This window comes from Orcinus orca, chromosome 3 (genome assembly GCF_937001465.1).
Source record: "Orcinus orca chromosome 3, mOrcOrc1.1, whole genome shotgun sequence".
Lineage (NCBI taxonomy): Eukaryota > Metazoa > Chordata > Mammalia > Artiodactyla > Delphinidae > Orcinus > Orcinus orca.
The window spans coordinates 155,883,519-155,911,151 of NC_064561.1; the positions used below are offsets into that span (position 1 = coordinate 155,883,519).

General features: G+C 40.4%; 1 protein-coding gene across 1 annotated transcript; it reads right to left on the reverse strand.

The window, feature by feature from the left end:
• Positions 1–427: 427 nt before the first annotated feature.
• Positions 428–27,393, reverse strand: IL7R (interleukin 7 receptor). Its single transcript, XM_004266006.4, has 8 exons — positions 27,258–27,393; positions 22,742–22,880; positions 10,930–11,087; positions 5,796–5,953; positions 4,620–4,788; positions 3,052–3,145; positions 2,033–2,108; positions 428–1,622 (listed from the first exon to the last, which is right to left on the reverse strand). Exons 1-8 carry the CDS (start codon positions 27,337–27,339, stop codon positions 1,128–1,130), a joined length of 1,371 nt encoding a protein of 456 aa, XP_004266054.1. The 5' UTR covers positions 27,340–27,393; the 3' UTR covers positions 428–1,127.
• Positions 27,394–27,633: the final 240 nt, after the last annotated feature.

A 27,633-nucleotide genomic window follows, 5' to 3' on the forward strand; every position in this document is an offset into this window, starting at 1 on the left:
GTTTTGTGGCAACATTCATGGTGATAGAAATCAGGATGGTGGATGGATTGGGGTTGGGAAGTCCCTACACATATAGAAACATTATGTCCTGGCTCACGGCTCGAACGCACCAGTGTCCTGAGTCAGTAACAGGTTCTTCCATCATCAGTGGATGCCCCTGGGTGGGAGGAGCAAGTGGGTCATGCTCTTGATAACTAAAAATAGAAATTCCAGGCTTCTAGTTGATTCTCTCTTGAGCACTTTTTCAGAAAAATGGAATAAAATGGTCTTTGTGGCTCCGTCTTACCTTCTCCACTTTTTGTAGACATGGCTGGCCATGGTGCCTCATATGTCATGAGGCCATTCCTCCCGCCCCCGTCTTCCTTCTAGCCTTTTCAGTTCGGGTGACCACAGGTCCCCATTTGCCTGGGACTGTCCCGGTTTACGCTTGTTGTCCTGGAGTGATTATTTATAACTTCCCCTTTCACTTGCAAAAGTGACCCAGTTTGGACAATACATTATAGAGTCACCCTGTTCTAAGTGAGGTTTGGCACTCGAGAGTGGGACAGTCCCTAGTTAAGAGGAAGGCACATGACTTGGAGGAGATGCAGTTAGACTCCTGGGCAGCAAATCTTGATTCTATTCCTTGCTGAGTGGGGAGCATGGATAAGCTAATGTAAGCTACAGTTTCATCATCTGTAACATAGAGAATGATCCTAATCGCACCCACCTCCCAGGATTATTGTGAGGATGCAGTGCGAAAAGATGTGTAGAGCGTGTAGCACAGCATTGTGTACATAGTGATTCCTGATAATGGTATCTCTTATTCTAATTCTCCTCTCCTTCTTTCTTCCATTGCTCCCTTTTGCCCTCCCCACCCTTCCCTCTTTTCCTCCACCCTTTCTTTCACTCTTTTCTGCTTTTTTTCCTTTCTGAAATAAATGAATCATTGCATTGCCTGAAGCAGAATGCCCCTGCCTCCTGTCTCTTGCCACTGAAGCAGGGAGGTGTGGTCGAAACACTGTTTCAGAATCCTGTGGACCATGTCGAGGGGCTGCTTTCATTTTGTCTTCTTTGTGCTGTGAGCGAGAGTGGGACTCGGTTATCTCTGTTCATCATGATGGTTCTGGCCATCGATTTCTTGCAATTCACTGGTTTTGGTAGAAGCTGGACATGGTGACATAGGCTTCTTCTTGACTTGATCCCAAGGAAGTGAGGATGGACTGCCCCTGGGCAGCAGGGTTCAATGTCAGGGTTCCGGGTTGGAATGGAAACAGAGGGGGCAGGGTGCTGCCAGGGCGAAGCAGCAGGTCTTGGTACAGGAGAGGCCCATTCTTGCCACCTTCCTTGCAATCTGGGGACCTGGAGAAGGGGAGCCCAGGGGCATCACACACACTGATGTTCCCAGCCAGGCACCTGAATGACGACTCTCCTCTGAAAGTTTTTGGGCTGATACCTACATGCTCGGAGGGCCAGTTGGGGCCCTGCATACCCCCTCCGAGCCTCTGCTTCTCAGACTCCTCTAGCTGTGGAGGAAGAGGATCTTGCAGAAAGCCTTCTGCTTCGTCTCTAGCTTGAATGCCATCCACCTTATGAATCTGGCAGTCCAGGAAACTTTCAGGATTGAAACTCACATTCAAATTCTGCACAAAAAAAAAAAAAAAAAAGAGAGAGAGAGACATTAAGACTGCACCAGAGAGACACATCAGCAAATGTTCTGTTCAGGAAAAGAGCTCAAGAACTTTCCAACAGGGGTTTACCAGGGTATGTCAGAGAATTACCCACATGTTCTAGTTGACTCTCTGCCTCTGGAGGTGCTGTGATACTTCAGGGTCTTCCCAGTATCCCTGGGGAAGTCTGGGAAATTCTGAGACTTGTATTTCATTTTAGTTTCCCACCTCCAGGAACCCGCAGCTGGCATCTTATGAGGGACCCTAGTTACGTGATACACGGAAGACCGACACTTGAGGTTCAGCCATTCCTCATCCTGCCACATCATTCTTGGCTGCCGGGATGCCTCTGACATAGTGATGGAAGCACCAGACGCACTCACTTTTTTTGGTTTCTTGCACAGTTGTTCCAGAGTCTTCTTATGATCAGGGAGACTGGGCCATATGATAGGCTTGATTCTGAAATAAAAGGACATTGAAGATATAATGAATGGTGGAGGGAGCAGGCACAGTAGACCTTCCCACTGACTCTGAGCCAGGAGTCAGAAGAGCAGATTTCTAGCCTTGACTCTGCCACAACTAGGTGGATGATCTTGGACAAGTGACTTGCTTTCTCTGGGCCTCAGAGTCCCACCAGTCCATGGAGGGGTTGGACCAGAGACCATTGTCACTGATCTACTCTGTGAACCAGACAACAATGATACACCCCTGGCCAAGGGCCCTGGAGAAAAGGAACAATAAGTCTTGGCCATGATGTAGCTATGAAACTAAAATCTGATCTGTTCATCTACTCCCCAAAATAGGCTTTGTCTTCTTTCTTTTCTCTTCATTGGCAGCCACTCCTCTGCTCTGATTTTGGTGGAAGTGAGACATACTTTCAAAGTTACACAGGGAAATTGCTTTAGGGTGGTACTTTAGAAACTGGAGTATCTTGGGGGACAGCGGGTATGTGACCCTGTGTTGAGGGCATCTTCCTAAAACATTAATAACTCTACTGAAGTGTGTCTAAATGATGAAACAAGCATGGCCCTATCATGGGGTAGAATGCAAAAGTCTCATGAATTTGTGTGCTGAAAGCTAAGACTTCAGAAACATTCTGCATTTCCCATGGGTCCCTCCAGCTGCCCAGGCATTCTGGGGGGATGGCTCTTACCCACTGAGGACACTTGGGAGGAAAGGTTTGCGGGGAGGATTTGCCCTATGTTCAGTTTATATATTTTTACCTCTTGTGAAATTAACTATGGAAATTCATCAGTGCCTGAGGATGAAGAGGGATATAGGGCCCTGCAATTCCTGAAATGCCTTATTCCCCTTTGCAGTTTTCTCATCAATAAACAGGACTAGAGCTCTGACTGTCTGGAATACCACATAAACACTCTCTTGATTAGTTAAAGAAATTCACCTTTTTTCCCACAACACACAGGCCAGAACGACAATCAGAGCCACAGAGAAGAAACTCAGAATGATGATAATTAGTAAAACAGGATCCATCTCCCCTGGAAGGCAAGGATAGATCTTGGTTAGCAATCATGAAGCGTGCCATGGGGGAGACTTTCAGGATGCTTTGAGTTTATTTAGTAACTTGGGCCCATTTATTATTTCGTGAAAGTTGCTTTTCAGTAAACAGGATGATGTACTAGCTTTTATGGGGGAATTTGGGCTTCAGTAAGTGACAGTGTTGCTGAAACAGCCTCTGTTCACCGGTGCTGAATAGAAACGTGGAGACAGAGTTTTGGGTGAAATAGAAAAGAGTAGCTTTCATTGCTTTGCCAAGCAAATGGGGCCACAGCGGGCTAATGCCCTCAAGACTACGTGACCCACCCTGGAGGGGGTAGTGAGGAATCTTATAGTGTTCAAGGGGCAGGGCGTAGTCAGCTTGTGGACATTCTTCTGATTGGTTGGTGGGGAGGAAACAGGGAGTCAGCATCATCAACCTTCTGGTTCAAAACAGTCTAGGGTCTACGTTCTTGTGGTCAGCAGTTTTCATCTGGTAGGGGTGTGCTTCCTGTTAAAAACAACTTAGGAATGTGTGTCAGGCCTTTATCTGTATCTCTCAGGGAACCATGAGTTCGGTGGCAGATGTGGCGGATTTATAATCTATAAATTGTTACCAGTTCCCCAGCCCAATAGCTATTCTTTGTTTCTACACCTTCACATTTCTCAATCATTAACTCTTGAGTCAGCCTTTCACTTCAAAAGACAGAGACACAGGAGCTTGTACACGGTTTCAGCACCGACTTAGGTGACCAGGTCCAGAACATCTGTCACTTGGAATTTAAAAGTGACCTAACATTAAAGACAACAGTACCCCTGCCTAACTTCCACCACCAAGAGAGAGAAGCTGAGCAGGGGAATGATGAGAGATGCTCTACCCTGCAGCCTCAGCAATTCCTAGGGTAAGGACGGGAGGCCGGTGCAGCAGAGCTGTTCCGTGCATCCACCAAAGGGAAGGTATATGTGGGGTGCTCTGGGTCCCCAGTGGTCTGCCTGAGCTATGCCCTTTGGTTCTTCTGGCTGTTCTCAGTTCCTAGACCCCCAGGATATCTTCATTATTCTAGAAAAGGAGACATGGGAAAGCCACACCAGCCTACGCATCTGCCACCCTCTATGGTATTCCCTAGAGGGACTTGGCGGGACCGGACATTGGGATCCCAGTCTGAATTGGTAAACTAGAGGTAGTGGGTGGGAATTTTGTTCAGAACTAGTGGCTCCCAGGAGTGCCCAGGACAGTAAAGTCCAGACAGCCTACATCAGCTGATCAGTGACTAAGAGCCCTACTCCCACCCCTTCTTCGTTCTTCACAAAAGGGGCAAAGATGGCAGGTCATTTTTCAAAGAAAGTGTAAGAATGCCCTCTGGGGAGTTCTAACTTGTGGGTTTGTTTCATCTCTCTGGCTCTCACTGTCTCTCACAGACTTTGACATGCAAAGCACTATGGGGGGGGGGGGAACAGACTCCAGTCACTTCTCACCTGGGCCATTGGTCTCTGGAGTTCTGAAGTGGAAACTTGGACTCCATTCACTCCAGAAGCCTTCAAAATAGTTGGTGTTAGGGATGGACCGAACTTTAATCTCATACATTGCATTGGGTTGTAGCTTTCTCTGTAGGAGCATCAGCTTTGTACTGGATAAATTCATGTGCTGAAGAGCAAAAAAAGGCCACTACATTTTTAAGGTGGAAAAAGAGGCGGTGCTCACATCTCCCAAATCATTTCAAGTTGAGTGTCTTTAGTCATGTGGGCATTCCCTGGAGGTTCTCTCATATTTGTTAGAAAAAGGAGCTCTGACGTGGAGGGGTTGGAAGCAGAATTGGGGCAGTGTGTGTGAGCTCACAAACAATGCTGCAAGTGGTCAAGGAGGGCAGTGATAAAATGGGTTTTTTCTTTATTCAGGTGAGTTGGGCTCTCCCAGTCAGGGAGGGTATAAATCACTCCCAGGTTCCCGCCTTCCTTTCCACAGTCTAATCTCTTCTTTTTCTTTCCCTCCCATTTCACATCTCATGGAGAGATGAAAGGGAATGGTAAGGTTAGTGAGCAAGAATCATTTTCCTCTGGAAAGATATAATTCTACATCGTGAATAGCAATATAGAGACACAGTCTCTCCAATAATGTGTGTCATCCTTAGGAGGAAAAAGTACTCTATCAATTTGATGGGTAAAAAGTAATACCTATGGTTATGTACATTTAGATTTATTTGATTATTAGTTTTTTATACTTATTGAAATTACATATTTTCTATTTTGTGAGACATTTCCAACTTTCTTGCTAATTTTTCTATTGTCATATTTGTCCTTTTCTTAATGATTCATAAGACCTTTTTATATTTTAAGAATATTAACCATCTGTCAGTTGTATGTGTGGTAATTTAAGCCTAATTTCTTTTTTTTTTTGCGGTACGTGGGCCTCTCACTGTTGTGGCCTCTCCCGTTGCGGAGCACAGGCTCCAGACGCGCAGGCTCAGCGGCCATGGCTCATGGGCCCAGCCACTCCGCGGCATGTGGGATCTTCCCGGACCGGGGCACGAACCCGCATCCCCTGAATCGGCAGGCGGACTCTCAATCACTACGCCACCAGGGAAGCCCTATTAAGATATTTTTATATACATCTTCATAAATTTTATAACGTATAAATGTAGTTGATCTACATACCATCCAATCATTTTCATTTTTTTCCTGACGGTAGGCTACCTCATGCATTAATTCTTTCACATACTTCTTTTGTAAGTGCGATGTATTAAATGTCACCTCAAAGTCATTTGCTCCCTTGCGATAGACGACTCTTATGTCAAAAGGAGCCTCAGGTTTAACTGAAAAGGAAAAAGAAATGAAGTCATTCTATGGGGTAGTCAAGGAAATAATTATAATTTTTAAAGTTCATCTACTCTGAAAATCACATTCCTTTTCTGGGTCAGTAAAAACCATTTCTTCTTCTTCCTGGTTCAAAGCCTGACTACATTTCCCAGCCTCCCTTGCAGTTGGGTGTGTTCTTGTGAAGGATGTGGGTGGAAGTGATGTGCACGGCCTCCCATCCTGGCCCAGAAACCCCACATGTGTGACCCCATGCTCGGTCCCCTTCTGCCACTTGGAGCCATATGTTGAAGAGAGTGGAGCCCCAGGATGGAGGAGCCCTGAATGTTGCTTGAAGGAGCACCACCCACAGTTTAGAAACACCCATTTTAGCTCTTACATGAGCAAGAAATAAACTTATGGTGGTGGAGATATATGTTTTAGGGCGTATTGGTTACAGTAGCTAGTGCTAATTTTACGCAGAAAACATATTCTCTTCTCCTTTTGAGTACTAGAGGACTTGTTACTAACTAGCCCCGAAGCAGGAGAATTTGAACTTTGAGTCTTCATTATTCTGCTAAAACCGGGGGCCTTACACCTCATCTCAGTTACATGGAAACTGGGGATCTGCATCCTGGCCCTGGCTCGTAACTTCTGGTGTAACTGCAGGTTGCCTGCTCCTTCAGTCTTGTTTGCTTTAGCTCTAAACTCCTCTCTGGCTTCTTCCTCCTGTCTACCTGCCTAGGATCAGAGGCACCATATATGAAATACTGTGGGAGGGAGAGAGGTATTATTTCAGGCAGAACAAACCCAGAGAAAGGTACTGAAATCTTACAAGCACATGTGTGTCAGGACACCTCCCACCCTTGACTTGGGGTTTCCCTGTCTTGGCCTCTTTGCTGTTCTTTCACTAAAGCCTGGGAACTTAGTTGTCTAGGGATGGGGCAGCCACTTGTTTGCATGGCTGATCTCAGACAGAGACTGGGAGATGCATAGGTTAAAATCTAGCCTAAACCTATTGTTAATGAGGGAGTGCTCATCACAACTTCACGCAGTAGACTGAGCTGGATTCCAGGCTATATGATCTGGGCTTTAAGACTGACTTGCTGACCCAGTAAAATGAGCTCACGTGGTGAAGTTTGGCCCCCTTGTCATAATCACTTGCTCGTAGTGGTGGCTGCCTAAATGTCTCCTGCCTTGATTCCCCCAGAGGTACTGAAAAAGAGGAAGTGCTTCTTTCTTTATCCTTGGATGTCTTCTGCAAGGGGAAGTTTACCTTTTTTTACCCTTAGATGCACTATAAACAGGGAAGATACCCCAAAGGGAAGCAGAGGAAAGGTAGTGGGTGTAGAGAAACAGAGAAGACTGTCAGTCCTTTGACACCAGCCAAGCCAGTTTCTACCTGCCATTCAAGGAAATGATTAAGATTCACATTCTCAACAAAACCTTTGACACTGAATCCCTTGCCGCATCCCCATCTCCCAAGGCCTCTCAATAATGGAAGAATTCAGGGAAGAACAGACTAATGTTGATTACATACTTACTAAGTGCCAAGCTCTTAACTTATGCCATCTTGCATCAACACTCACTCATTGCCAGTATACTGACGAGGAAACTGAGTCTGAGGGGTTAATTAGCTAAGTTCAGCCCCCATAGGATGAGTTAATAAGATGTAAATCCAATTCTGTCTGATCCTGAGTCTCACTCTCCTTCATTTATTTATTTTTTTAAAAATTTATTTATTTATACAGTAGGTCCTTGTTGGTTATCTATTTTAAATATAGCAGTGTGTACATGTCAATCCCAAACTCCCAATCTATCCCTCTCCCCTCCCCTTCCCCCCGGTAACCATAAGTTCATCCTCTAAGTTTATCCTGTGAGTCTGTTTCTGGTTTGTAAATAAGTTCATTTGTATGGAGAACAGTATGGAGGTTCCTTAAAAAACTAAAAACAGAGCTACCATATGATCCAGCAATCCCACTCCTGGGCATGTATCTGGAGAAAAACATGCTTCAAAAGTATACACGCACCCCAATGTTCATTGTAGCACTGTTTACAATAGCCAAAACGTGGAAGTAACCTGTCAGTTGACAGAGGAGTGGATAAAGAAGATGTGCTATATATATATATATATATACACACAATGGAATATTACTCAGCTATTAAAAAGAGTGAAATAATGCCATTTGCAGCAACATGGATGGACTTGGAGATGATCATACTAAGTGAAGTAAGCCAGACAGAGAAAGACAAATATCATATGATATCACTTATATGCAGAATCTAAAAAGTGATACAAATGAATTCTCTCTCCTTCATTGAGCTTTTATTTCTGTGCTCAACTCTCTCCCACTGGCTTGTGCAGGCTCTCCCCACACAGTTCTGCTTCTAAACCCAATGGTACATTTGAGCAACTTAGAAAAAGGTGCTCATTCCTCAAGCAACATCTTAAAAAGTTAATTTATTCTTGGCACAACTTGAACTATTATATGAATTTACCCTGACAAGAAAAGGGGGGAGACAGAAGCTGCCCCTCCAGACTTACTGGGGACCCACACCTAAAGAAGGAGTTGTGAGTGAGGGAACTGGTGGCTGCAGGGGACCTTTGGCTCTGGGGTTTAATCAGCAGCATCTAATGTCAATTTAGTTAAATGACAGTTCTATTAATGAACTGTAGCATCAGGAACCAGAAGACGATGCTACTGGGAGACATGTCTCCACCACCGCTCATGCTGCTTGCCCAGGCGTGCTTTCCAAAGCCCCGAGGTGCTCACAGCACCCCTTTGTAGACCTATGCTACCAGCAGAGTGCACACCCTGTCTCTCCTCTGGTCCCTCAGAGGAGGCGGCCGGTCAGGTTTTCCATCTGCTGGGTGGTACACAATGTGGACTTCGAAGAGCACTGGGCATATGAGATCTGGAGAGTCTGATGGGGCAGACTGCCACCAAGAGCCTGTGGGCATGCCCTGAGTGTTCACATGCTCACGCACTAAGATGCATGTGGGCCCTCTGTGCTGGGGTGGGTTTTTGTAAGAAGGGGCTCTCCCCTGGGGCTTCAGGACTGTGTCACAGGACTGAGTCTCTGCCCTCTCTGCCTGCTCTCCAAGAGTAAATACATATTTGCAGTGTAAATGATGAACTTCTAGATATAGTGCCCTGTGCACAAACTGAACATCCATCCATAGCAGCCTAGTCTCCAAATGACCACAACTCAGCTTGCTTGTGTCCCAATATCAGAGAGAGCCTGTCGTGCCACCGCCCCTAAGCACTCACACGGGTTGTGACTAATGTCTGCTTTTTCTACAAGATGACTGTTCAAACATGGAACTTCTGCTTTTGCCCTTTACTCCATTAATGGTACAAAACTGAGACTAGATTCCAAGTTTCTCTTTGTCATCTCTAAGGAGTATTGCTCTCTTACCTTTAATTTTCTTTTAGGAGGGTGAAGGGAGGAGGTTGAGAAGAGGGAGAGACAGAGCCATAGTATTTAAAACCAGAAAGAGAATGCACCTCTTCAATCACTTTGAACAGTTTTCTCCCTACATATATGGTTTCACTTGTAAAACTCCATAGGTAGAATGAATACAAGAAGTTAGGATTCCATTGCACTGATGTACCATAACTGGCTTAGACATTCCCCTCTACCAGGGTATCTCTGAGGTTTTGAAAAAGAACCTTTCTTACCTCAGTGTGATAAATCTGTAAGTAATGGGAAAACTTTTTGTGTCTATATTCCCAATCTCTCTGATCATTTTATTTGCTTGGTAACCGAATGGTGAATTGGTAATTAATACTGACTTACAACCTGATAATCGAAGGGATTTACTGAAATCCATGATTCATATTATTATGTATATTATATAGAACCAAGGGAAACATATAGATAAATTTAGCAATTCAAATTGTACTTTTTTGGGAATATAATAATTATCACTTTTTCTGGCCAAGTGTAATATGTATATTCTACATACATATTACACTTAATATGTATATTCTAGGCCAAATCAGATATGACTATGCATCGCTCCTCAATAGTGAGTCTCCTAGGAAGGTGTGATGGTAATTTCATGTGTCAACTTGGCTAGGCTATGGTCCCCAGTTGTTTGGTTAAACACTAATCTAAAGGTATATATATTTTTTAAGACATGACTAACATTTAAATCAGGAGACTTTGAGTAAAATAATTACTCTCTAAAATGTGGTAGGCCTCATTCAATCAGATGAAGGGCTTAAAAGCAAACACTGAGGTTCCCTGAAGAAGAAGCAATTTTGTCTTAAGAATGCAACATAGAAATGCTGCTTGAGTTTCCAGACTGCCTGGTCTGCCCTCTGGACTCAAAACCACTATATCCACTCTTACCTGAATTTCTAGCCTTCTGGCTTGCCCTACAGATTTCAGACTTGCCAGCCCCTAAAATCATGACAGTCAATTCCTTAAAATGAATCTCTTTTTCTCTATCTATCTATCTATCTATCTCTCTATCTATATCTATCATCTATGTATCTATGTATATCCATCTATCCTATTGGTTCTGTTTCCTCTGGAGAACTCTAATACAGAAGGCATATTTACTTTTAAAAATAACTTGATAATTTTGCTAAATACACTCACAGGTAGGTATGTGGGGAGAAGATTTCAAGGAATTCAGGAACAGGTAAGGTGAGGAAGGAAAAGACGTGTGTGGGTGAAGTACAGGAGGCCCAGCTCCAGTTAGACACTTCACACAGATGAACTCTTCCTGCAATCTGTAAGTGTCAATCACCCTTTTTCATAGCTCAGTTTGAAGACCCTCAGAGTTCTCTCACAGTAAGAATAAATAGCATAAGCTTCAAACTTTCATTTCTCTTAAGAAATTATATGCATTAGAGAATTTGATATTTTCTATTGTAAATAGTTTTCATTATTTGTCTACTTTAACATACAGAAAGTTCAGACACAGATATCTGTCTTCCGATATCTGAAAAATGGCGACATACCCCCATATACAACTTCTTACCTATTTTGACTATGTTCATTGTTTTGCAAGTCATGCTTTTTCTTCCAAGCTTCACACATATTTTACTGTCTCCAATCAGTAAGAATTTCTTTGTCTTGATGAGATACATCCCTTGCAGTTTATTAAAACTCAGGCAATCTACCTCCAAAAGGGCCCCACTGTAGAAACAAAAAAGGAATTTGTCTTAATTCAAGTAGAAGTTTCTGTATAGAAGGAATAGCATCACATCCACTTTTCATTTGTGTGGCTTTAAATTTGTCCATAGGGTAGATGCATATTTGAGAGAGAGAGAATTAAAATAAAATAGCTTTTTGCTGCCATTATAATCAGCATTGATTTACTCAGGCATTAGATGCAATTGAACCTGAAATAGTTAAAGCATGTTCATGAAAATAATGGAAAATTCTTATCTTGTAATAACTGATTGTTAGAAGATAAGTACTTTTTTTAGGTGGGAAGATAATTTCTTTTTTTGATATCCTGCAGGAATAAATTGAAAAAATAAAGCCTGTAAAGAAATATTGACCAAAAAATGGTTAAAGGAAATAATAAAATAGTCTAAAGGATTATATACATAAAACCATATACACTTAATGGGTAATTTGGGAATTTTCATAGGTAATTTTGGCTGAGTTCCACTTTTAACTCATTAACAGACTTTAAAATCAACACTTCTCCCCATGTTCCTTAGATTAAATGTTCTAGGAATTGAATTCTGTCACTTCTCTGACCTCCTATTCCCAATTAAAATCAGGCTTTCAGGAAACTGAAGAAAAAAGAATGTTGCCTACTATGCGACCACATCAAAAGCTCCAAATTGTACTCTTTAAAAAAAATTCCTATTTTAAAAAGAAAGTATGTTTTAGTTCCAGTAGTGGCAGAGTAGCTTATATCACACTAACCATCAACATATGACTACCAAAAACTTTGAGCAAGATATTTTTGAAAATACTATTTAAAAGCATTGGAGAAGAACCAAAAGCAGGCAGACACTAGGGGAATTTAATTCTTTAGAAAAGGGTGGATTAGATCCTTGTTTCTAGGTTGTATTTTTTTTTCGGTACGCGGGCTTCTCACTGTTGTGGCCTCTCCCGTTGCGGAGCACAGGATCCGGACGCGCAGGCTCAGCGGCCATGGCTCACGGGCCCAGACACTCTGCGGCATGTGGGATCTTCCCGGACCAGGGGCATGAACCCGTGTCCTCTGCATCGGCAGGCGGACTCTCAACCACTGCACCACCAGAGAAGCCCTTGTTTTGTTTTATCTGAAGGCACTTCTCAGGTCACATTATGATGGGTATTTAGAATCTAACAGAAGGCCACAGTTTTACTGTCTTGAGAAGTTAGAGGACAGAGTTTCGGTTGGCCTGAGTGGCTGGGTATTTTTAAGGGAGAAAAGCCTAGAAATGAAGAAACTTTAGACATAGAAGACACAAAGTCTGCATATAAACTCTGCTTAAATTATTATATGTCCCCTTAATTGTGCAGATGTGGAGGAAAATCCAAGGAAACCATGGCAATAGCTAGATGGCTCTAGAAGGAACTAAGAAGATATTTTTGGTGCTGCCTCAAAAGAAGAATTTGGAGATTAATCCGGCCAAGTTAACTGAGTAACAGAGTTAAAATTAACACGTGCCAGAGGAAGTTATCTGAATCCAATCAATCAATCAATCAACAAAGCACCCTATTATAGATAGTGTCCTTCCTACATTCAAAAGCTGCTACAAAAGAGCAGAAATAGAAAAATGTGACGAATGGTGAAGATAAAAAGCAGTCAATGGAAACTGACGCCAAGAGGACCTGGATGTTGGAACTAGCAGAAAAGAACTTTTCAACAGCTTTTGTAAATATGTTAACAAAACATGGTCATAATTATTGAATGAATGCAGAATCTTAGTGGAGAAGTGGAAACTACAAAAGAGAACAAAATGAAAATACTATAACTGACAAGTACAAATTTAAAGTTTTAAAAAATGTACTGAATGTATGGGATGGACTTAATAGCAGATAGAAGAAGGCAGAAGAAAAGGTTGGTGAAGCTGAAGATAGATCAATAGAAATTATTTAATCTAAAACAACAGAAAAAGTCTTATTGACCTGTGGGACAATATCAAGGGGATAAATAAATATGCAATTAGAGTTCCAGAACAAAAAGAAAGAATTTGGCTAAAAAATATTTAAAGAAATAATGTTCTCAAATTTCCCAAATGTAGCAAAAAATATCAACTTCTAGGTTTAAAAAACTCAGCCAATCCAAGCAGGATAAATACAAAGGAAGCCACACCTAGGTACATCATAGTCAAATGGCTGAAAAGCAAAGGCAAATAAGAAATCTTGAAAGCATCCAGAGAAAAGTATCACTTCTCATCAGAAATTATGGGAATGAGAAGACACTGGAATAATATATTTAAAACTCTGGAAGGGGAAAAATATGTCCACTTTGAATCCTTACACTACAAAATATTCTTCAATAATGAAGGCAAAATAAGGATATTTCCAGCTATATAAAAATTGAGATAATTTGTTTTAGGAAGTACTTTAGACCAAAGGGAGATAATAATAGGTGGAATTTCAGATCTACAGGAAGCAATTAGGTTTACCAGAATAAATAAAGAAGCCAATACATATTTTCTTCTCTTAAATTCTTTAAAGATAAAGATTGTTTAAAGCAAATACTGTAGCGTTATTGTGGCATTTACAGTATATGTAGGGACTTCCCTGGTGGCGCAGTGGTTAAGCATCTGTCTGCCAATGCAGGGGACAAAGATTGGGACAAAGATTCTCTAGTCTGGGAAGATCCCACATGCTGTGGAGCAACTAAGCTCATGAGCCACAACTACTGATCCTGTGCTCTAGAGCCCACGAGCCACAACTACTGAGCCCACGTGGCACAACTACTGAAGCCCACGTGCCTAGAGCCCATGCTCCGCAACAAGAGAGGCCACTGCAACGAGAAGCCTGCACACCGCAATGAAGAGTAGCCCCCGCTCTCCACAACTAGAGAAAGTCCATGCACAGCAACGAAGACCCCATGCAGCCAAAAAAACCCCCCCAAAACCCAATATATGTAGATATAAAATATATGACAGTAGTACAAAGGGTAGAATGTGATAAGTACAACTATATTGTTGCAAGTTTCTTATATTTTACATGAAATAGTACATTAACTCTAAGCAAACTCTAAGAAATGGTTGAATATTGCAACAGTTAGAGTAATCTAAAAAGAGATAGTGCCCAAAAGTGAAAATAAGGAAGAAATTGAATATTTCAATAGTTCCCTTTCTTTCAAAGAAGTTCAATTTATTATTAATAAGCTTTCCTACAAAGAAAACTTTATGCCCAGATAAAGCTAGTGAATTCTATCATATATATACAAAATAGTGTCACTCCTACACAAATTCTTTCAGAAAATAGAGGACAAATGAACGCCTCCCAACTTATTTTATGAAGTTAGCTCAAATCTGGTACAGAAAGCTGGCAAAAATATTACAGAAAAGAAATTTACAAATTAATGTTCCTCAAGAAAATGTCAATACATTGATATTAACACATAATGATAAAGTGGGATGCATGCAGGAAATCAAGGTAGGTTCAACAATCAAAGATCAATCAATACAATTCACCACATGAACAGAATAAAAGGCATAAATAATCTGATCAACTCAAGTGATTAGAAAAAGCATATGACAAAATTCAACATCCATTTATGATAAAACTCTCAGCAGACACATCCTCAACCTGATAAAAGGCATTTACAAAAGGTCTATAGTTAATAACATGCCTAATGGTGAACTAGTGAACAGTTTTCTCCTAAGGTAAGGACAAGGCAGGAATATCTATTTTTCACAGCTTTTATTCAACAGTGCACTGGAGGTTCTAGCCGGTGCATAAGGCAAGAGAAACAAATAAAAATCACCAGTTTGAAAAGAAAGAAAATAAGACTTTCTTTACTTGCAGACATGTTTGTTCACATGGAAAACTATAAAGGCTCTCCAACACAATTACAGGAACGAATATAGTGAATTCACTAAGGTCGGTATACAAAAGTCAATTATATTTCTATAGACTAGTGTCCAAAAATTGGAAAATAAATTTAAAAAGTAATAGCTCCACTTATGATAGCAATAAAAACATAAAATGCTTAGAAATAAAATTAATAAAAGATGTTTAAGGCCTTTGCAATGGAAATTACAAAACATTCCTGAGAGGTATTAAAGGAGATCTAAATAAATAGAGAGTTGCATTCATGGATTAGCAAACTCAGTGCTGAAAAATGGAAATTTCCCCCAAATTGGTGTATGTAATTTTAATCAAAATCTCAGCAGGATTTAAAATAAGTCGACAAGCTGATTCCAAAATTTATGTGAAGGGCTTCCCTGGTGGCGCAGTGGTTGAGACCTCCTGCCGATGCAGGGGACATGGGTTCGTGCCCCGGTATGGGAAGATCCCACATGCCGTGGAGCGGCTGGGCCCATGAGCCATGGCTGCTGAGTCTGCGCGTCTGGAGCCTGTGCTCTGCAACGGGAGAGGCCACAACAGTGAGAGGCCCACGTACCGCAAAAAAAAAAAAAAAAAAAATTTATGTGGAAACCCAAAGAACTCAGAATAGTCAAAACAACTTTGAAAAAAGTAGAACAAATAAGGAGGACACAGAGCACTTGATTTCAAACTTACTATAAAGTTATGATAATCAAGACAGTTTGGCATTGGCACAATGACAGAAATATTAATCAATGGAAAACATAGAGTGTTCAGAAATAGACTCATACACATAAGGTTACTTGATTTTAAAACATGCACTCAATCAATTCAATGGAAATAAATCTTTTCAGCAAATTGTCCTGAAACAACTGAGCAAATGTGTGGAAAATATGAACCTCAATCTCACAAAAATTAATTGGGTATGGAGTGTAGCTCTAAATTTAAAGATTAAAACTGTAAACTGTTTAGAAGAAAACATAAGAAAATATCCTCCTAGATTTGAGTGTAGACAGACAGTCATCACACAAAAAACACTAAACATAAAAGAGAAAAATGAAATACATTGGACTTCATCAAAACGAAAACCTCCTGCTTATTAAAATATGTCATTAATAAAATGAAATGGCAAGCTACAGACTAGCAGAAAATAGTTGTAGTACATATATCTAACATCAGAATTGTATCCAGAACATATAAAGAATTCACATCCATCAATAATAAAAGGACAAATAATTCAATGAAAAAAGACAAAAGACTTTAACAGATACTTGGCAAAAGAAGACATACAAATGGCCAGCTGTACCTGAAAAGCTGGCCAACATTATTTGTTATTTGAGAAATGTAAATAAAATCATGACATACACTTTCAAAGCCAAATATTTGAAATGATGTGTAGCTCTCATACATTGCTGGTAGTAGAATGGTATAACTACTTTGGAAAACTTGTTGGGTAGTTTCTTATAAAAAATACACACCTACCCTGTGACGCAGTAATTCACTCTGGAGTTTTTACCTCAGAGAAACGAAAATATGTACCCACAAACTGACTTGTATAAGAATGTTAATAGTAACTAAAAAGAATAGCCTCAAACTTGAAAAAACTCAAACATCCATCAAGAAAGGATTAAAAATTTGTGATATATTTGAACAGTGGAATTAATATGCAGCAACTGAAAAGATGAGCTTTGAGATAAGCATCAACACAGATAAATCTCTAGAGCATTTTGTTGTGTGAAAGAAGTCGGACAGAAAAGAGTGAGCAGTGTTATGTCATTTAAGAGAATTATCAGAAACCGGCAAAACCAAAGGGTGATAGATTTCCGAACTGTGATTGCTCGCAGGAGATGAGGAAAGACTGGAAGGGGACCTGAGGCATCCTTCTAGGGTGAAAGAAAAGTTCTGTATCTCAACTGAGGTGATGGCAACATGTCAAATATGTTTCTCAAAACTCATTTAATGGACTTCCCTGGTGGCGCAGTTGTTGAGAATCCACCTGCCAATGCAGGGGACATGGGTTTGATCCCTGGTCTGGGAAGATCCCACATGCTGCGGAGCAACTAAGACCGTGTGCCACAACTACTGAGCCTGCGCTCTAGAGCCCGCGAGCCACAACTACTGAAGCCCTCGTGCCTAAAGCCTGTGCTTCGCAACGAGAAGCCACCGCAATGAGAAGCCCGTGCACCGCAACGAAGAGTAGCTCCCGCTCGCCGCAACTAGAGAAAGCCCGCGCACAGCAATGAAGACCCAACGCAGTCAAAAAAAAAAAAAAAAAAGAAAAGAAAATTTATAAAAAAAAAGTTGACTAAAGAGTTGAAGTATTTACAAAAAAAAAAACAAAACTCACTTAATATCTGTACATTTTACCATAGGTAAACTTTACCCCCGAATGAATGGGAATCCAAAAAGAAAGTGAAGTTAAATTAATAAACCACATAAACAATAAGGAAGTAAAGCAGAATATGTATTCTTACTGTAAAAATAAACAGTGCAGAGTAAAAGTAAAATTACTCATTTCTTTCCTTCAACCCTGTATTTAATTCACATCTCCTGTGATAACCATGATTACCAGTTTGTTTTTCCTACACGGTCTTTAAATCCAGCCAGATAGCCCAAAAAAGAGGCATAGTTGGGTCAAATTGCAAGTGAGGATTGTGGAAGAAAAAAGCTTGCTTTCCATGAAGAGAATTCTTCTCATTAATCAGATTTAAAAAAAAAATTATAGGGAGTATAGTCTAAAAAGGTCACTTACTTCCAACAACCAAGAATGTGTGTTGGTTTTCTATGGTGAGTTGGATGTGTGTGCACTCTTCTGTGCATGTGCCCATGTGAGCCCTTTCCAGGATCATTCCTGAAGTCTGAGCAGAAGGAACATGTCTGTGTGGCTTGAGGCGAGGTGGGCATGGAGTTAAAATCTGAGGAGAGTGCCTCAGCTTTACGTGAAGAACCTCTCACCTTTGGGCTGCTGTGGTCTTTGTGGTTAAGCTCTTGTAGTCATGAAAACGTAAGACTGATGAATAAATTTTAAGTTTAATAATTGGCTAAAAATATTTATTGTCTGTGGGACATTCCTTAAAAATTTCCCCCCCAATATAGTTCTTTATTAACTGTTATTTAGGGTATGCAGTTCTGGCTTTGAGTGTGTATGTGTGTGTGTGTGTGTGTGTGTGTGTGTGTTTGTGTGTGTGTGTGTTGGAGTTTCTAGAGTATGCCCCTTGTTGGGCTACATGGGTTTTCCCATTTGGAGAAGAGTAAAAATAAAAAGCAAAATTTTAAGGTAAGTTAGATGGATACCAAGGAACAAACTTGAGAAGTGTCAGATGGAAAGTTCTGAAGATGGCAACACTGTCATGGTTTGATGAGTAAGGATGGAAGAGGAGAACTGGGTCAGGATCCCATTTCTGAACTTTAGGTAAATGTGCTATGGAGGAATTAGAAGGAAATGGCTTTTGGTTCAATCATTGAGTTTAGGATATATTTGTAAGTAAAGCATGTGTGGAATATTCCATTGCAGATCCTTAACATGTAGCAAGGTCCTGGTACTCTTGGACATTTAAGAAGAATCTAAAATGGTATTCTTAGTTCATTCCTGCTCTTCAGGGAATGCAAGTAATGAGCAAGAAAAATAAAGGATCACCATATTGCTGTCTTGTGAGCCTAGGCATCCTTTTATGGGGTCTGAGCTCTAGGAGCTGCCCTATGTGGAGGGGAAGCTGCGCCGGAAGACTAAGAGACAACTGTGGTCTAGAACAGACAGCCTTGCTTTGTGCCACTAACCCTGGCTTTAGGAGATTGGAGGAAACTGTGTCCCCCCATGAGTGGCTCAACTCAATTCAATCCAATTCATTTCAATTCACTTAATTAAATTAAAACAGCTTACTTGGTTGCTAACTGTGTATTGCTAGGACTGGGAATGTTCTGGGATTTCACTGGCCAATACAATAGCCATAACCCCACATGTGGATGTTGAACACTTGAAATATGGCTTATCCAAATTGAGATGTGCTCTAGATATGAAATACCAGATTCTGAAGATGTAGAATGCAAAAGAGTGTAAAATAGCTCATGAATATTTTTTTTCACACAGATTATAGGTTGAAATGATAATATTTTGGCAATATTACATTCAATAAAATATTAAAATTAATTTTCACCTATTTCTTTTTTTTAAATGAGGCTACTAGGAAAGTTTAAATTACGTATATCGCTCACACATTTGTGGATTACATTGTATTTCTGTTAGATAGAGCTGTTCTAGGGTATTTTGGTGAAGAGATCACTACAAGTACCCAAGTATTACTATAGGCTAGCAAATTTGGCCCTGTAGGAGCTTCCTAAGGGACATCAAACCTAAGCCACTCACGCAAATTCCTTTGTTCTGAAAACAGGGCGAGACTGCTTGGGACCACTGCACCTGATTCTTCACCCCAATGCCACCTTCCTGAACCTCCTGCAATCGCCGGGAGTTTAGAGTGATAAATACATTTCTCTTGTTGGTACAAACAGATATTTACATGGAAATACTAAAAACAGCCATAGATTTTATTCCTCATTTGGCCCTAAAAGACAGAATCTTCTCAAAAGTATTAAACACCTTTGAAAGTTGGTATGGATTACTCTAGAAAGGACTAAATTAAAAACACTTGACAGATATTGCTAGTTAAGTCAGGAGCATGAAGTAGATTTGGCAGGATGCAGCCTGTGATGTTGGTGGTAATTGATGAAAACAAAAAAATGACATATTTGAAGTGGTATCTGTAGGCGGTACCTGGGAGTGACTGTGGTGCCCCAAGAATGTGGAACTAAAGGAAATATAATTACCTTCTGAGCTGAATATGAAAGTTATGCAGACACCTAAAACGCAGGGTCCCACATTTACATGCCTGTGGTGTCCACGTGGGTAATAGAAATGAGAAAAGGGAGCCCAACTTCAGGACTGAGATTTAATTCCCCATCTATAGAAACAATCAGAATTTTGTTCAGCTAATTTTTGCTGTCTAGGCCCAGCATTACTAAATCTGATTTTTAAAGAGATACCTAGATTTTTAAATCATGGTCACTAAATTTAGAAAAATTAACACTTTGAGATATGAATCAAATTAACTCTGGTCTTAAAATCAACAAACAAATGTCCTTTGTTTTGCTGTATTTACGGAATCTTTGGATCACATTTTTAATGAAAATCTGACGACACTGAGAGAATTAAGTACCATTTATAGGCACTGACCATAAGCCAGACACTAAACCTTCTACCCCAGTGCAAGGTGATCGCTAGGATCAGAGTTTAAATGACTCCCCGGGTCACAGAGCTACTGCCCCTACTGGGATTCCAAACTCCCTGCCTGTTTCTAGCGCCTCTGCTTTGTCACTCCAGGTACCTGGGAGCTTGTTAGGGTTCTGGTGAATGAAGAATTTCTAGATGCCCCAGTAAGAGTGGATTTATATTGATATACAACCTACTGGCCCTCTCTTTCTCTCCTTCCCCCAAACACCTGAGCCGGGGGTGAACATTTGGGTCACTATGATAGTTGCATCTGTCCACGTAAAGTTGTCAACTGGAGTGCTGGCAATCCAACTCTGTGATTTTGGCTAATCCAAGTCCATCCCTGAGAGATGGTACTGCACACTGCACACTGAACACTAAGTAATGGGTTTCTGAGCCTGGGAGACTGGCGGCCAGATCAGGCAATGCTTGTTAGAAAACGTCCCTGGTGAGCCCTCTGGGAAACAACGCCTGCTTTCTATCAACAATCCCACCTGTGTAATGACTTCAGCAGAACTCACAGTTTTCGATCATTTACAATTTCTTTCTTTATAAATTTATGTTCACAGAAAAACAAGCTCGAATAAAGCTAGTTTCATTGTGGAAAAGAAGCCCAACCAAAGCAGCAAGTACAGCACTCTATTTAAGTGGCTTTAACTTGAGCTACATCACTACTCTGAACCCAGGAGCTGCACGAATCTCTCCCTCAAGGTGTGGATAACTTTGCGAAAATGGCTTTTCTCCAGAAACACCTTAACCTACTAAGGGCTTCATACTTATACTTTCACAGTGAAAACGTGTCTTAAAACAATCGCTTTCCAACAGAAATATCTGAACCCAACTGAAAAACCCAAATGGAGGCTATGGACAGGTTAAAATATGACAGGAGAAATCAAGAGACTTGTTAAAGGAAGTGGGAAAGTTTGTTCAAGTGGCCAAGGAAGTGGTCAAATACCATTGTGAATGAAAGTGGACAGAAGGTCAGCCTCAGCCTCCCCAAGAAAAACCACTGCAGTTCACCACCCGGCTGGCTGGAGAGCCCAAAGCAGACCTCTGTGTTGGAGAGGGTTTTGCCCACAAAAATGAGCGCATCTTTTTTTTTTTTTTTTTTTTTTTGCGGTACGCGGGCCTCTCACTGTCGTGGCCTCTCCCGTTGCGGAGCACAGGCTCCGGACGCGCAGGCTCAGTGGCCATGGCTCACGGGCCCAGCCGCTCCGCGGCATGTGGGATCTTCCCGGACCGGAGCACGAACCCATGTCCCCTGCATCGGCAGGCGGACTCTCAACCACTGCGCCACCAGCGAAGCCCTGAGTGCATCTTTTGAATGAGTTGTTCGGCTGCCTTAGTGCAGTCTAGTTGCTGCACAGATTCTGAACATTGTAGGTTCCTCTTCTCTTGATATATTTTATTCCTGGAAAGCATGTTATAGAAGTGAACTGACAGAGGCAGACTGAGAACACACTATGGAATTCAAGTCCAGGGTCATATTTATCCAATGACCATAGCAGAAGACACTTCATGAACAGATGTAGGGAATTAATGTAAGACGTGGGATTCAGGGCTTGTCTAGACTGTATATTGTGGAGGATTGGCTGAGTGTCTACAGAATTTAAGAAGCCCTCTTTAGTCCTGGTGGATCTTGACTTACTTTCCTTACTAGGCAACTAACTAAAATTAGGTCATCTGATATGAATTTGGAAATAGCCACAAGTCAGAATTTCACGGTCGACTATTTTTTTCAAGTCATTAGAGATAGTAACCCTTGGCAACAAGAGATGATTTGTGAAAGAGGGAGAAGATAAAGTTCTGAGTTCTTTACCAAACCTTCAAACCAGACACAGACTTTCTTTTTACCTTTTCTCAGAGGCTCCATGAAACCAAGAGCCACTTTATTTCTGTGGATTTTTGGAAAACTGGTATTGAGAGTACCATCTGAAGTCAAACTGTGTCAAGGGGATGGCAGCTAAGTCTAGATTCATAGAGTTTTGACTTAATGCCTCTTTTTCATTCCTTATTACATACCAGATATGTCTTCTAATTAAATTATTAAAGTATTAAATTATTTAAGCATCACATCTCCCTATGAGGTGGTATATCTTATTTAACAGGTGAAGAAACTAAGGCATAGAAAAGTTATACAACTTACTCTAGATTAAAAAGCTAGTAAGTGCTCGTGTTGGGATTAGAAACCAGGCACTTGCCCTCAAGTGCAGCTTTAAGACACTACATTGTCTCATGTTGGGCAAAGAGCTTTTGGGGGATGAGTGTCCCAGAAGAACCAGAATTTAAATTCTGCCATGAAGTCAGGAGGGATGTGGGATCTCCTACATCCATACTATCATTTGGCTGTAGCAGCGGGACCTGAAAGATGAGCTCTTGGGAGTTCAGTTGGGAGTTGCTTTGCTTGAGTTTCTTGGTGAAGGACAAGGAGTTCCAGGAAGTTTTTGGAATTTATTCAATTATAATATTTGATAATTAACTCCCACACTCTCACCTTTGCAGCTGGTGCTGTACAGTATACGAAAGAGAGACAGAGGATTTCTAAGCACCCACTGAAGGCACCATTCCTTACCATATTTCAAATTCCATATTGGTGCTGTTGATGTCCGGGTCGTCAAATGCACAGGTCAGCAAGTGCTGGGATCCATCCACTTCCAGCTGACTGTAGCACGAGAATGAGTAGTCATCCATTTCTGCATCGTCAAAGTCTCCTGGGAAAGAACAAACCTACAGCTGTTAATGAAGCCAATAAGTGCATCCTTTTGAAATCTGGAGGGACTGATAAAATGGCAGCCTTCTGTGGTGGACATAAAGGAGTGATGGTTGTTTATCTAAAGAAGGAAAGCCCAAAGACATAGACAAGAAATAGGATTTCAAACAAACAAAATCACAAAACCAAAACAAAACCTAATGAGCACAGATTTTTTTCTAATAGAAAAGAAGTCATCACAATTAGTAAACAGCCTCCTAAGATTTCTAAATAACTCTGCCATTGGGTTAGTGCATTGGAGGTCTAGAATGAGACACTAAACACACGCTTTCTCTTATATAGATGGGAATTTCTTTTGTTTGTATACATTTCAAATGAGATACTTTATTATTTATGTGCTACCTAATCTAGTCTTGGGCTTTACTACTAATCTTCATTTATTCCCTCCCAAGAATTTTTTTTGAATGAAAGAAGGTGATCGCTAACTTGCATTCAGAAGTTCCCTTTTTTAAAATGGTAGCTTTCCCTTGCCCAAATAGGCATCCTAACTAAAAGTACCATTGATTATCTCCATTGTGTGAATATTTATATAAGGCAACTTGTCTTAAGCTACTAACTGAGGCAAACATGATTAGGAAAAATTACATGACATGAATCTTATAGATACTATTTCTGAGCTTATACAATCTTCTTTTAGAGATATTGCATTTTCTAGGTATTAGCAAAATTCTGGAAGTATGTGGGGAACCAGAATTTTTTTGCCACCACTTTTGGAAAGTATTGTCTGTCAGAGAGAGTATTCGATTTCTTAAGCTGGGTTGAGGCCCTTAAGATTATATAGATATTTTGTGTGTATATTTTACAATATTTAATAGAGAAAACTATGCCAGCAAATAGACTCCAAGTGGGATCTGAGAAAATCCAGAGTAACCAAAGCCATTCTCAGGCTGAGTGTGAGCTATGATTGCTTCAAAATCCAATGATACTAGAAATTACTTTGGCCCATTGATACTAGAAAATAGATGCTCTAGGGCTTTAAATAGGATAGACAATATACTAAAAATCAAACCCCAGTTTAGTGTCCTGTAGGCCATGGGATTACAAGCAGCATCTACTTTACTTCAATAACCCATTAGTTCGATGGGAAAGTTACTAAAGCTGGTTGTGAGTGGATCAACCAGTTGAGAGAAAGGTCGGTTCAGTCAAAGTGACAAATCTCAAAAAGCCACATCTAGATAAGAGCTGTGTGCACTGCTCTTTCTGACTATACCTAGAACCCATCCGGCTCACAATTCTGCCACCAGCAAAGACTCCTTATGTAATTTCAGAAGAGTATGGCCCTCTTATTAATGACAATTTTAAATAGTGAGGGGCAGCCCACCATTTAGGGCTCCCATTTCAAAACATATTCGTTCCTAATCTCATAGAGTGAGATCTAGTCCCTTAATTGCTGGCACATTTCTTGATGGAATGATTCTGTGTGGCTTTAGCCTGCCCTTATATGGCAGTACTCATGCTCTCTTAATGTTTTCTCTTCTTTAGAACTTCCACCAATCTTGTACAACAGAACCTACATTACTATTTGGACTCAGACATTTGTGGATCATCTTTGACTCAAAAATTCTTCAACGTACAACGTAAGCCAGAGAGAGCAGAGTCTAGCAGATGCCGGGTATTAACAGAACAAAGCACTCCCACTATCCTTAACCATCCAATCTGGCAAAGTGAGCTTGCTGTATATTCTTATGCATTTTATAAAGCTGTGGCCATTTACAATAGCCAAGACATGGAAGCAACCTAAATGTCCATTGACAGATGAATGGATAAAGAAGCGGTGGTATACATATACAATGGAATATTACTCCACCATAAAAAAGAATGAAATAATGCCATTTGCAGCAGCATGGATGGACCTAGAGGTTAAGTAAGTCAGACAGAGAAAGACAAATATCATACGATATTGCTTACATGTGGAATCTAAAAAATGATACAAATGAACGTATTTACAAAACAGAAATAAATTCACAGACATAGAAAACAAACTTATGGTTACCAAAGGGGATAGTGGGAGGCGGGGGGAGATAAATTAGGAGTTTGGGATTAACATATACACACTACTATATATAAAGTAGGTAAATAACAAGGACCTACTGTATAGCACAGGGTACTATACCCAATATCTGATAGTAATCTACAGTGGAAAAGAACCTGAAAAAGAATATATATATATATATATATATATATATATATATGTATGTATAACTGAATCACTTTGCTGTACACTTGAAACTAATACAACATTGTAAGTTAACTATACTTCAATAAATGAGAAAAAAAGCAGTGGTCGTACAATTAAAATGGCCATGTTTTGAGAAACAGCTCATTGGCTCTTCAGCAGGTGTTACTGAGCCAAGTTGCTTTGTATACAAGAAAAATTCTCCTCAATAACCTGCAAAATCGCACGGCCTTTTACAAAGAGAATGTTATACCTGCTCTAAGCTTAGCTAAGCATCATATACACAGTGGTTAAGACCTCTGGCACCAGAGCTGAACAGATGTGGGTTAAAATCCTGGCTATTCTACTGTGTAGCTGTGGTCTTCCATCAGGTTACTCGACCTTTCTAAGCTTCAGAGTTCTGATATTTAAATTCATGTTATCATGAGGAATCACTGAATAAATGTATACAAAGACTTCTTAGAACACAGTAGGCACTCAGTCAGGGTTAGCTACTTTATCACATTTTTTTGAGAAATAAGTAATGAAAGGGTAAAATAAGAATTCTAATTCTGAGAATGTACATGAAACATTTGGGCCTCCTTTGAAAAAGAGTTCTCTGTGTAAGATGTTATTATGACTATGGCTTTGAAATTACATAGAGCTTTTAACAGCGAGTTAACCTATTAACTTTTAAAAGCTCATTATAAAAATTAGATTTTTTGAACTATGTATTATAGACAAGGCAGTGTGGTTTAAAAGCTTCCTACTGAAAGGGCTTAGTTGAGTAAAAGTATAAATGGTTTGGATTTTTAAAAAGTATCCCTTTCTTCTCTTGATCACTCTTGTGGTTATCAGAGAACTAACTTATCTTTTAACAAACCACAATTGATTATTCTGAATTCCTGACACTCCAAACCGGGAAGTATTTTGATGTAGTCATGTGGATGGGTGGTTACAAATCTCCTAAAAAAACCCTGAAATTTAAAAAGTTGAAGTGAAAACTCAGCTTTCAATTAAAATTGTTAATTTCTTTTCAAAATAATATGACCAGCAGGGAGAAATAGAAGGGATATACTATACTCCAAAGAGTAAGATTTATGTGTTACGTGCCAAGCATCTATCTACAGACACAAGACAACATTTACCATGAAATAATCATCATCTCCCACAAAGTGATTTTTTTACGGTCACACTGTGAAAAATGTCAACCCTCTGAAAAGTCCCTTAAAGAAAATATTCTAGGGATTTCCATCCTTAGAAATTACATAACTTAAGATATCCAAGCTGATTCATTAGACTGATGTGTTTGATATCTTCGTTAAGCAAACACTTTGTAAGTCTTAAAGTGAAAGCATTTAATTTTCAGGAGCAATCTGGTGGTCCAAGTTTCCAGGTGGCTCCTCTGGACTACTTCACCTTTGTGTACGGTTCAGTTGTAATTACAGTGGATTTACAAAGTAGGCAGCATCTGCCTCTAGATACTCAGTATTTTAAGGATCCCAAAGATAATTATTATATGATGGTAAAATTGCTGACATGGAGATAGTTAAATATATTTCAATGAGAACTCGCTCAGATCTTAACCCTATTCAGTTATTCACTAAGAATACCACACGATTCTACCAAAACTAAAGTATTTTGAAGAAATTTTCAAATGTTTGTTAAATGTGTACTATGTTCTAGATGCTAGAGTAGGTGCTGAGGATATAGCAAAGGTAAGTGCAGACAAAGCTGTTGTTCTTGGATATTATTTTATCTTGAAAGTGAAGCTTTCAGAACCTTCTAAAAAGCTAAACAAAACAAAATGAGCTTCATTTCTTGACAAGGAAAAATTACCTTGAAGATTCTCCAACAAGCATAACCAGAGTGTCTCTTTGGGTGTTCTTTTTGTAAGAGCAGAGGCATTGACCAACATGTAAGATCCACATTGAGAGAGTCAAGTGCATCCCTTGACAATTCTAAGCCTTTACAAACCACTCACAGTGTTGTCCCCAGGCCCCCTGTCCTGGTGCTTAGAATGCACAAAACGACTGACTACATGGCAAGCCCTCAAACTCCCTCTAACCCAGTGCCCCACTTTGGTCTGTTAGGGATCTGAGCAACCTGAAACAGATGCTAGAGATCATCTGAAATCCTAAAGAAAAGTTAGAAATGACTCACCATTCTCTGCATAGCCACTTTCTCCAGAAACGGCTTGAAGTAAATAGAAAACCATACCCAAAGCAATACCTAGAGGTGTCATTCTGAGAGAGAAAGAGAGGAGAGAGCAGGCGCGTGAGCCTACGTGTAGGGAGGAATGAATGAGAGAGAGAGAGAGAGAGCAACTTAAATCTACAGCTTTAGGACTTTATACTTGTTTAACCACAGGGGGGAAGTATTGGGGGAAGTATAAACAGCAGAAAAGAAGGCAAGTGCCAGAAACAGGAAGTGTGTGTAAAAGGAGTGTTGCTATAAGCAGAAGTGGAGGGAAGGAAGGGATGGAGCCTTTGAGATGCTTGTACCTCTTTGGTGTCCCTGGCAGCCCCCAAACATACTA

Coding starts and splice junctions, on each gene's coding strand:
- IL7R (XM_004266006.4), bottom strand. CDS start 27,339: ATGACACCTCTAGGTATTGCTTTGGGTATGGTTTTCTATTTACTTCAA. Junction 22,881..27,257: donor AAGTGGCTATGCAGAGAATG/GTGAGTCATTTC, acceptor GTTCTTTCCCAG/GAGACTTTGACGATGCAGAA. Junction 2,109..3,051: donor TGTGTGTTGTGGGAAAAAAG/GTGAATTTCTTT, acceptor CTTTTATTTCAG/AATCAAGCCTATCATATGGC.